Genomic DNA, 10,336 nt, shown 5'->3' on the forward strand with positions numbered 1-10,336 from the left:
AAGATTCCTGAATGTTCTAAAGTCTGAGAGATGCCAAGGCTCCAGAGGCTCTGAGGGTGGTGAACCCTTTTATCGCAGCCTGTGTCCTTGTTCGGCACACACGGAACCGTGCGGGGCGCCCCAGGACATTTTGTCTCTTTCCTTTTGTTCTCTCTTCCTGTCCCCGTCGCCCTACCTGCTCCCCTATCTGCTGGCCCTTCCTCTGCTGAAACAGCTTGGGAAAAAGTCAAGGAGCCCTGGATGCTGAGGGAGGAGCACGGGAGAAGAGGGGGGAATGCGGAGGCTACTGGAGAACCCCAGGGCGACTGAAGGCAGGACTGGGGACAAATACGCGTGCGGGGGGGGGGGGGGGGTCTGTGGGCCGAGATGGGGAGTTTGCGCGGGGGGGGGGGGGGCTCACCTTCAGGTCCCTGTGTACGATGTTTTTCTGGTGACAGTAGTGCACAGCCGACACGATCTGGAGGGGAGAGCAGGGAGGGTCAGTCCCTCGAGACCCCGAACCCCGCGGCCTCTCTCAGACCCCTACTCACAACCGAGACCCAGGACCCCAGGCCTCCCCGAGGCACAGGCCGAGATGCTGGGGCCTCACGCTCCGATTCGGTCACAGCAGGGAACGCCCCTGGGACCCACGGCTGCAGGCCTCCACTCAGACCCCCCAGACGGCCTCAGACACCCAGACACCCTCCCGGCAGGGGCGTCAGAACCGGGACACCACGGCCAGTCCCCTCCCGGCTTTCCAGAAACACACGTAAGAATGCTGCATACCTGCAGAGAAACACTCGGCCCCAGCACACTCAGCACAGTCCCGGACCAACACCGCCCGCGCTCCACCCTTCACCCCTGTTGGCCAGACACCCCCTCAGCGTGTCCTTTTACCCACACACTCGCACGCCTGCCATCAGGCTATCCTCACACCTGGGCATTTGCACGCTCGTGGGCACCCAGCGGGCCACCCTCACTCCCACCCAGGCCGAAGCCCCCCGGGGCCAGCGGTCAGCCCAGACCCGTGCGGAGCGCCCCGTCCCTCCTCCCCGGGGACCGAGGCACCGCTTCCAGCCCGGCCAGCAGCTGTGACCCCCCCCCGCCCCCCCCCACCTGTCGGAACTTGGCTCGAGCTTCCTTCTCCTTCATGCGGCCGTGGGACACGAGGTAGTCAAACACTTCTCCTGCAGGGCAGAGGCCAAAGTGGGGTCAGCGAGGGGCGTGCGGGGCGCGGTGGGCAGGGCGGGGAGGGAGGCCTCACCGGCACTTGCGTATTCCATCACCAAGTACAGAGTTTTCTCCGTCTCGATCACCTCGAAGAGCTTCACTGCAATGACCGGGGAGGGAGGGGGTTATTCGGGAAGAGACGCACTCCCCCCAACTCGACCCACATTTCTAACTATGCGTGTGCTAACCAGAACCCCCTCACTCACGAACATTCAATGGCTCCCTACTGATGGCAACGTTTTCCAAACTCCTCAGCCCTACTTTACCACCTTTCCTACTTTCTCGCAAGAAAGCAGGCTCTGTGAGGCCAAGGTGTGTGTCTGTCTTCTTCGCTGCCTATGCCTGATGTCCCCAGCCCCTGGCATAATGCAGCCACTCAATAAACACTTCCGAGTGAACAAACAAATGGATGAATAAATGCTGTGGGCCCATCCAGGCCAGGCCAAATCCTGCTTCTCTAGGTAAAGGCCCCCCCTCCCCCCTCTGCCTAACGATGACAACGACAGCGGCTGCTACCGATAATCAGACCAGCTCCCACAGCGCAGCTTGGAAGGAAGGGTTTCGAAGGCTCGATCTTATCCAATCCTCACAATGACCTTGAAGTAGGTCCCTTATCAGCCCCACTCCAGAGGAGGAAACCGAGGCTCAGGGAGGTGAAATGACTTGCCCAAGGTCACCCAGCCAGCGAGCAGCAATACGGCCAAGAGCAAACAGGTCTTTCTAACTGTTAGAACTGCCGGTTCTCCTGTCCCCTGACTCTCTCCTCTGCCAAGTGCCCCCGCTCATAGCCTCCGAGCCCATCCTCTTCCCCTCCTCACCGATGTTGGGGTGGTTTAGGCCCTTCATGATGCGGACTTCCCGGAACAGCTGGACACGGCCAAAACAGAAGAAAGAGAAAGATGACGGTGGGTGGTTTCAAAGACTGTCTTCCCGACCTGTCCCCCCCCTGCTCCCTCTCCCTGGGCCTCACTTTCTGCAGGCTGCTGGGGTTCAGCTGGGTTTTGTCGATGATCTTGATGGCGACCTGGAGGTGGAAGGAAGGGGGAAAAGATCAAAGTGCCGAGGGCTCTTGAGCTGGGAAAGGCTACCCCAGCTCAGATCACGCAAGGGCTTTTTTGTTTTGTTTTTTTTTAAAGTAACATCTACACCCAACGTGGGGCTTGAACTCACGACCCCAAGATCAAGAGCCTCACGCTCCTCCGACTGAGCCAGCCAGGCGCCCCTAAGTTTTTTGGTTTTGGCTTTTCTTAATTAAAAAAAAAAAAATTTTTTTAACGTTTATTTATTTTTGAGAGACAGACCATGAGCGGGGGAGGGGCAGAGAGCGAGGGAGACACAGAATTCAAAGCAGGCTCCGGGCTCTGAGCTGCCAGCACAGAGCCCAATGTGGGGCTCGAACCCACAAACCGTGAGATCCATGACCTGAGCTGAAGTCAGACGCTTAACGGACTAAGCCACCCAGGTGCCCCCTTCATTTCTTTTTTTTAAGTAGGCTCCACGCCCAACGTGGGATTTGAACTTAAGACCCTGAAGTCAAGAGTCGCATGCTCTCCTAACTGAGCCAGCCAAGCGCCCCAGCACCCCTTGTTCTAAAAGAGCTTTGAGGCAGTCACCATGGAGGAAGAATCAGAAAGTTATTAAACTCTCCTTATATTTATCTTGCAGTGTGGTTGATATTGAATTTGAATTCAATATTATTTTGAATTGCACTTTGGGGCAGATCACCGTAAGTTTTTCAGTAGCGAGGGGCCAAACTCAGCTCTAGGTCTCTCGTTTCCCTGAAGGGTTTTGGGGCCTGGTCACCTCCAGATATCCTGGATTACAGAACCCTTCCCCCGGGAGATCCTGTTTCCTTAGAAGCCAGTCCTCTGAGAAGCCCCTGGAATCATGTTCAAGATCCACACGAGGGGAACAACACGTTCTCCGTGCCGGAGAGGGTCCGTTAGCTTTCCTCACATCCTCAAAAACGGGTTTTTAATTTTGTCACGCACTTTTTATGCCAGTATCGAGAGGATCATATGGTCTCTCTCCTCAAGTCTGTGAATATGGCGAAGTACATGAATAAATTGTCAATTTGAAAAGAACTGTGTATTCCTGGGACGAACCGAGCTTTGTCATCACACAGCCTTCTTTAATGGATGTGCCCGCGTCTATCTGCTCCGATGTTGTTTAAGGTTTCTGTATCGATGTTCGCGTGCAAGGCCGGCCCGTCATAGTGTTCAGAGCCGGTTCTGACATTTTGGTCACTGTCCAGCTAGCACTTAAAATCAGCTGGGCAGCAGCATTTCTTTCCTTGGTCTCTGGAAGTATTGGCATAAAATTGGAATGTTTGGTAGAACGTGCCCATAAAACCATTGGGGCCTGGTATCTTTTGTGTGTCTGGAGTAGATGGCGTGGGGGCAGGAAGAGAGTTCATCCGAGGCAGGAGAAATCGCTCCAGCCACGTTCTCTAAAACTAAAGGAGGTACAGAAGAGTCATACCCTCCTCCCAAGAGCGAGTGAGAGGCTTCATATCCAGATTACAAGGTCTGCGTGGGCCCTTCTGCAATAATGTTGCCATACTCCCAACCCATGCCCACTCTCGGAGGGGAGGTGGGGAGACTCAGGCTGTGCCTAACTGAGAATTCAAGGGGCACCTGGGTGGCTCGGTCAGTGAAGCACCCGACTTCGGCTCAGGTCATGATCTCACAGTCCGTGGGTTCGAGTCCTGCTTCGGGCTCTGTGCTGGCAGCTCGGAGCCTGGAGCCTGCTTCGGATTCTGTGTCTCCCTCTCTCTGCCCTTCCTCCACTCATGCTCTCTGTCTCTCTCTCTCTCTCGAAAATGAACATTAAAAAAAGAGAGAGAGAGAGAGAATTCAAGTTCTCGCGAGTTCTCATGAAGATTGCCACGAGGTTCGGTGGAACCAAAGTCTACCAGTGACACAGGGATGCTGTCCGGGCCTAGCCACAGAAGCCATGAGAATTCTTAGAGATACGACACACGGTTCTCTGCCTGCCATCTGAGAGCTCCCAACAATTCCAGGGATGATGACCGATATTTAATGAGTGCCGGTCATTAATGCGTCATCATTCCTGTTTTAAGGTGGGAAAACTGAAGCCCAGAGCTGGACAACGTTTACTCCGGAGTTGACAATCTTCATCACCTCACACTCCCACACCTTTTTTTTTTTAAAGTAAACTCTAGGCCCAACGTGGGGCTTGAACTCAGGACCGGAGATCAAGAGTCACATGCTCTACCGGACTGAGCTGGCCAGGCGCCCCGCCCACATCATTTTTACTAAACGGCATTTACTGTGGGCTAAGTCCTGGGCTAATAAGGACCTCAGGTACATTTAATTCCCACGGTAGCCCAGTTCTACTTGGATTGTTCTAGAAAAATCTGAGATGTCCTGACCTGCCCTGGAGAGAGTCCAGGGATGTACCTGAGGTCACAAAGCAGAGCGAGGGCCAAGTCTGACCTCGCCCCACCTCCCACAACGCACGCGGGTGCTGCAGGGTTGGGCCCTGAGCCCCACCCATCCCCCCACTCACCTCTCGGCCAGTGAGGATGTGCCGGGCCAGCTTGACTTTGGCGAAGTTACCCTTCCCGATGGTCCTCAGCAGGCGGTAGTTGCCCACGTGGGGCTGCTCCTCGGGACAGGAGGCGATAGAGTTCCGGCAGCGGGCACCCAGGGAGCGGCTGGACCAGGATGGTCCCTTGTCCGAGGAGCGGCCACTGCCCAAGGTGCCATGCTGGACACCGGAGACAGAGTGTGAGCGGTGGGGCAGCACCTGCCCGATCCCACCGTCAATGGCACCGGTGGGCCGGGGCGGTCGATGCCAGCCTTGGCCACCGGCCCCTTCGTGGTCCTTCTCAAACCCAGGCCGGAGAGAAGCACAATGCCTTTGGGTCCCCCCGCCCCCACCGCCTCTACAAACAGACGCCTCCAAGAACATAAACGCCCCCCAACTCTGCAGCAGCCGGGGGTCCCCGACATCAGGCCTCCTCCTCACCCCTCCCTGCGGCCTACCCCCAACTTCCTTGTCTAGTTGCTGAGACCACATAGTATTTTCTTTGAAATGCTGCGGCCCTCAACCCCAGTCCGGCTCCTCAATCTGGCGGCCACACCGGGCCCCAGGTCTCTCTCACTGCCCTTGACGTCCCAGGTCACCCATCACCTCCCTGTCAGGCCCCGCAGCTCTGCTCTGAAGCCCATGAACAACATTTTATTCCCAGTTTACTGGCCCTAACATTTTCTTCCACTCCCTATTTGCCCCAAATCCGACTTCAAACACTGTGACCAACAGTCCTTCATTCTGCCCTGACGGGCTAGCCCTGCACGGTCACCTTCCTTCCGTGGAAAACATTGTTGCTTCCCCCCCAACCCCAACCGTCACTCCCCCCACCCCCACCGCCCTGGGAACCTCTGTGGCTCCATCCACGCCCTGACCGGCGGTCTCCCACGCCAGCCCTCCCATCTGGCCCCGATGTTCTGTTCCTGCCGTCCTGTCCCTCCTGGGCCTCTCCCCCGCAGGTCACTGCCTGCTCCGGGCTGCCCTGTCCTGATTGTCAGCCCCAGGGACTGTGCCTCCCTTTCAGCGCTGGGGCCCAGGGTGCAGGCGACGGAGGCAGCCAGAGGCCCGAGCCAAGGCGGCTCTGCTCAGACCCTGTGCTGCCCCCGTGCCCTTCCCAGGGCGGGGGTGGGAAGCAGGTGGACAAAGGGAGCTGAGGAAGAGAGAAGGCCAAGGACGAGGGCTTGCTGCAGGGAATCCGCGTGGCTACTTAACTAAGTGATGATGACCGCGATTTAATGAGCACTGGCCATTAATGTGTCCTCATCCCCGTTTTTAAGGCAGGGAAACTGAGGCCCAGAGCTGGAAAACGTTTACCCCAGAGCTGATGGCCTTCACCGTCGCCCAGCGCACGGACTCACACTCCCCCATCATTTTTATTAAGCAGCTTTCATACGGGCCACGGCCCGGACCAGGAGGCACCTCGTCTGCATTCAATTCCCACGCTAGCCCGGTGACCGCAGGACCTACATCCTCATATTCCGGACAAGAAACTGAGGCTTGGGGAGAGAGGTGCCTTGTCAAGGTCACTCGATTCACTCACAAGAGGCAGGAAAGACAATGGTCCCCACAAGGGGCTGAAAGACGACCACCACTGCTGCAGCCCCAGCCACACACCGGCCGGCCGGCCGGCCGCTGTGTCCTCACCTGGGCCTCCCCTGTGCGACCAGTCACGATCCACATTCTCCAGACAGGGACCCCAAGGCTGAGGCAGGGTAAGTCCCTTGGCCAAGGTCACAGGGCACCGAAGCAGAGTGGCGGGGATTCGATCCCAGACCTGCTGGCTCCCGAGTGCCCAGCTCTTTCCTACCTCCTGCCCAGTCGGCTCACAACCCCAGGTCTCCTCCCAGGGGAGGGAGGGTGGGAAGGGAGGTGGAGATCCTGGCTGATGAGGCCCCTGATCCCCACAGAGATAAGGGCTTGGAGAAGAAGAATCCCCATTAGGTGGCACCAGGGGAGCCAACTGGGGGTGGGCTGGCACCCCACTGAAGGCAGCATGCTGGAGGGACCCCTGCAAGGGGCAGCTGGGGCAGTAGGTGACAAAGCCCCCAGGGGCCGGGGGCGGGAGCTAAAATTGGCCGGCACCACCAGCTGGCCCGGCTCCCTCCCTCCCGCCCGGCTGGCGCCCCAACACCGGGCCTGTTGCTAGGGAACCTCCAGAGAGGCTGGGCGGTGGGGGGGCCTGGGACTTGGGGTGGGGGAGCGTGACCCCACATGGCTGTCGTCGTGGTAACTCGGGAGCAGGGGAGGAGCCTGCGACCTCCGATTCCAGAGGGAGAGGTGAGCCCCAGCCAGGGCTGACCAGCAGGACTTACAGACTAGTTGGGAGGAGAGGAGACAAGAGGACAGAAGGGGATTAGCCCTCTTCAAATGCCCACCGTGCACAGATCTGGACGAAAAAAGAGGAGGAAGCGTTCGGATGAGCCCCATTTTACGGATGAGGAGACCGAGGCTCACGGAAGTGAGGTCACTTGCCTGAGATCACACAGCGAGGGAGGCACAGAAACTAGATTTGAACCCATGCTTATCAGAACAATCAAAATGACAATAACAGCACAGCTACAAGCGTGGTTTGCTCCCGGCATCTCTCGGCTCCTTAAAACATCCCTAACAGGGAGGTGCTATCATCAACCCTACTTAGAGACAAACTGAGGTCCTGAGCAGGGAGGGGATCTGTAAGCGCACGCGACAACTGATGACAGCCCCAGGTTGGGACTCCACGGCCCGTCTGACTCATGTCCATAGTCACCATAGCAGTGAACATGTGTAGAGAGCGTCCTATGTGCCGGGCTTCACCCATGGCATCTCGAATCATCCTCTGAGGGACTTGAGCATTCCCATTTTTCAGAACAGGAAACTGAGGCTCGGAGAAGACGACCCGGTAGTTTGAGGGCACAGTGTAAACCAGCTGGCAGAGAGTGCCAGCATTTGAACCCAGGCCTGTGGGCTCCCTGGCACTTCCTGAGGGACTTGGGGGCGGGGGGGAAGGGTGGGTATCTCATCGGAGACTCCAAATCAGAGTACGACCTATTGTATGTGGGCTGCGGCACCACGGTGTTGAGGGGATCTCTGTCAGGGAGGGTTTGGCAAGAGGAAGGGGCAGAGACAGATCTCTCTGGTGGAGATCTGGAGTGAGGGTGGCTGGGCGGCTGGCAGGCAGGGGTGTGTGTGTGTGTGTGTGTGTGTGTGTGTGTGTGTGTGCACGCACGCAGGGACCTGGCAGAGGTCTAAGGGAAAAGGGACAAAGACCCCAGCTGGGAATAAGTCTGGCATTGGTTGGTGGGAGAGGCTCTTTAGAAGGGCTGAGAGTAATCAGAAACTAGGGAGATGGGGAGGGGGGGGTCTCCCAGGATTGTTCTGGGCTGTGGTATAGGGACAGGGGGCCTGGGAAGGGTTAAAGCCATGGGGAAGTGGCACTCAGGGGCCAAGGAAACTCCTAGAAGTTAAAGAAGCGGGGTTTCTAGGAGCAGTCTTCAGAAGCAGAGAAAGGTCTCGGGGCATGCAAGTCCCAGAGGACAAGGAGAAGAAAGCCTGAGCCTTGGAGGGGGTCAAAAGGGCCTAGAAACTTGGGGAGGAGGTTTCCAACAGACAGACCTCCAAGAGAAGAGCTAAGGTCTTAACAGCTGAGGTCTTACAGCTAAGACCAGACCAGACGCTTTGAGTCCAGGAGTCTTCTGGAAGAAGGATCTGGGGCCAAGCCTTGTGGGCTGGGGGAGGCCTCCAAAGTTGAGGAGGGGGCTTCCCTGGGAGGCCAGACAGACTCCCCCCCCCACCCCGGACACACACACACAAGGAAGAAGGAGGCCCTGGGGCAGAAGAGATGGGGGGACCTGGAGATCAGTGGAAAGAGTGGTGTCCTGTGAGGAAGCTCCTGGCCTCGGAGGGGGTCAAGGGGGTCCTGGGGGTTTGGGGAGGGGGCTTGCCGGGAGCTGAGGAGTTGATACAGGCAGGATGAGGCCTGGAGTCAGACTAGCCCAGGGCCTAGAAATAGTCAGACTAGGCTAGGGGCCTGGAAGTTGGAGGCCAAGGCTGCTCGGGAGAAGACACCAGAGAGGGTCCAGGGGAGGGGGGTGCTGGGGGAGAGCCGGGGTACTGGGAATCCAGGGACAGGGCTGCTTGGAAGATAGGGACCAGGCCTGGGAGTGGAGAGACCTTGAACAAGCTAGAAAGGGCCCTGGGCCCAGGAAAGGTGGAAACCGGCTTCCTGTGAGGGGGTGCCCACAGAATCCGGGAGGATCCAGAGGGGCGGAGGGCTGAGAATGAGAGAAGGGGGGTTCCTGGGGAGCCCGGCACCCACATCCAGATGGGGAAGGCCGGAGCCAGAGGCGGGACTGGGCCGGGCCTTCCTGGGAGAGGGCCAGGGCCGGGCCTTGGGGTCAGGAGCCCTGCAAATCCTGGAGGGGGCGAGTTGTCGGATGCAGGCAGCCAGGAGGGGAAGGGGCTTAAGAACACGCGGAGAAGGGAGGGGCTCCTGGAAGGCAGGGGAGGGGGCTTCCTGGAGGGGAGAGACCCGAGCGGAAGCGGTCTGCAGAGGGACAAGAGAGGGGTCCCGGGAGAGGGGCGCCCGCAGGGGTCGGGCTGGGCTGGAGTGGGGGAGGGTCGAGAGGCCTGGAAGTCCGGGCCGGGGTCGGGAGGTGGCACGCTGGGCCGAGCCGGGGGAACGAAGGTAGGGGCTCGCGCGGCGCGGGGCACACCAGGACGAGGGGCTCGGCGGCTGAACCCGACCGGCGCTCCCCAAGGGGCCGGGCCCCACTCACCGTGTCCGAGTTCCGATCGTTGCCCGGGGCCAGCGCCGTCCGCGAAGACATTTTCTCCGGGTCCCGGGGGACTGGGCGGCCGGGTGGGGGGGGGGCGGGGGTCCCGGGGTCCCCTCTCTTCCCCTCCCCCCCCGCCGGCCTGGGGACGCGAGCTCAAAAGCTGGGTGCCGTGGACACCCGGGTTCGCGCCGCGGGAGAGGGGGCAGGGCGGGGAAGGGAAGGGGACGCCGAGGGTCCTAGTGGCCCCGCGCAGTGGCGGCCCGGGGCGCCATGGGGGCGGCGGGCAGACGGGCGGGCGGGGGCCGGGGAGGGGGCGCGGAGCCGGCCCGGGCGGCGGCGGAGGGAGGCGGTGGAGGGGCCGGGGAGGAAGGGACGTCAGGGGGAGGGGCGGGCAGGGCGGGGCCGCGGAGACCCCGCCCTCTGCCGCCGGCCCTTAAAGGCGCAGGCCCGGGCTAGCCGGGGGCTCCGGGGGCGGAGGCAGGTCTGGGCGCGTCGGTAGGGGAGCGTGTTCTCACCGGAGAGCGGAGACTCACCGGAAGAGAAGGGGAGAGAAACGCCTAGGCAGAGCGCCAGAGACGCAGAGAAAGATAGAGAGATGCAGAGACAGAGAGACAAAGAGACACAAGGCTAGAGAGACAGAAGTAGGGAGACACGCAGACATACAAAGAGATGTAGAGGGAGCCAAAAGACCCGAGCGACTAAATTAATTAATTAATTAATTAATTAAGGAGGGAGAAACATAGGGAAAGAGAGACACACAGGGACAGAGATACAGAGAGAACAGAGACACGGAGAGCGACAAAGACTGAGAGACCCCC

General features: G+C 59.3%; 1 protein-coding gene across 2 annotated transcripts in view; it reads right to left on the minus strand.

Annotated features, from left to right (window-relative positions):
• Positions 1-9,840, minus strand: part of MARK4 (microtubule affinity regulating kinase 4) — a 30,255-nt gene extending 20,415 nt beyond the window's left edge. The window contains exons 1-7 of one of the 2 annotated variants that reach the window (XM_043598600.1): positions 9,519-9,840; positions 4,741-4,941; positions 2,180-2,233; positions 2,028-2,076; positions 1,244-1,309; positions 1,096-1,166; positions 401-457 (exon numbers count right to left, since the gene is read on the minus strand). In XM_043598600.1, coding sequence (XP_043454535.1) covers positions 401-457; positions 1,096-1,166; positions 1,244-1,309; positions 2,028-2,076; positions 2,180-2,233; positions 4,741-4,941; positions 9,519-9,569 — 549 coding nt within the window. In that variant the 5' untranslated portion in view covers positions 9,570-9,840. The remainder of the gene's footprint in view (positions 1-400; positions 458-1,095; positions 1,167-1,243; positions 1,310-2,027; positions 2,077-2,179; positions 2,234-4,740; positions 4,942-9,518) is intronic. The other variant, XM_043598601.1, reaches the window with a different exon arrangement.
• Positions 9,841-10,336: the final 496 nt, after the last annotated feature.

The sequence above is a fragment of the Prionailurus bengalensis genome, chromosome E2 (assembly GCF_016509475.1).
Source record: "Prionailurus bengalensis isolate Pbe53 chromosome E2, Fcat_Pben_1.1_paternal_pri, whole genome shotgun sequence".
Taxonomy (NCBI): Eukaryota; Metazoa; Chordata; class Mammalia; order Carnivora; family Felidae; genus Prionailurus; species Prionailurus bengalensis.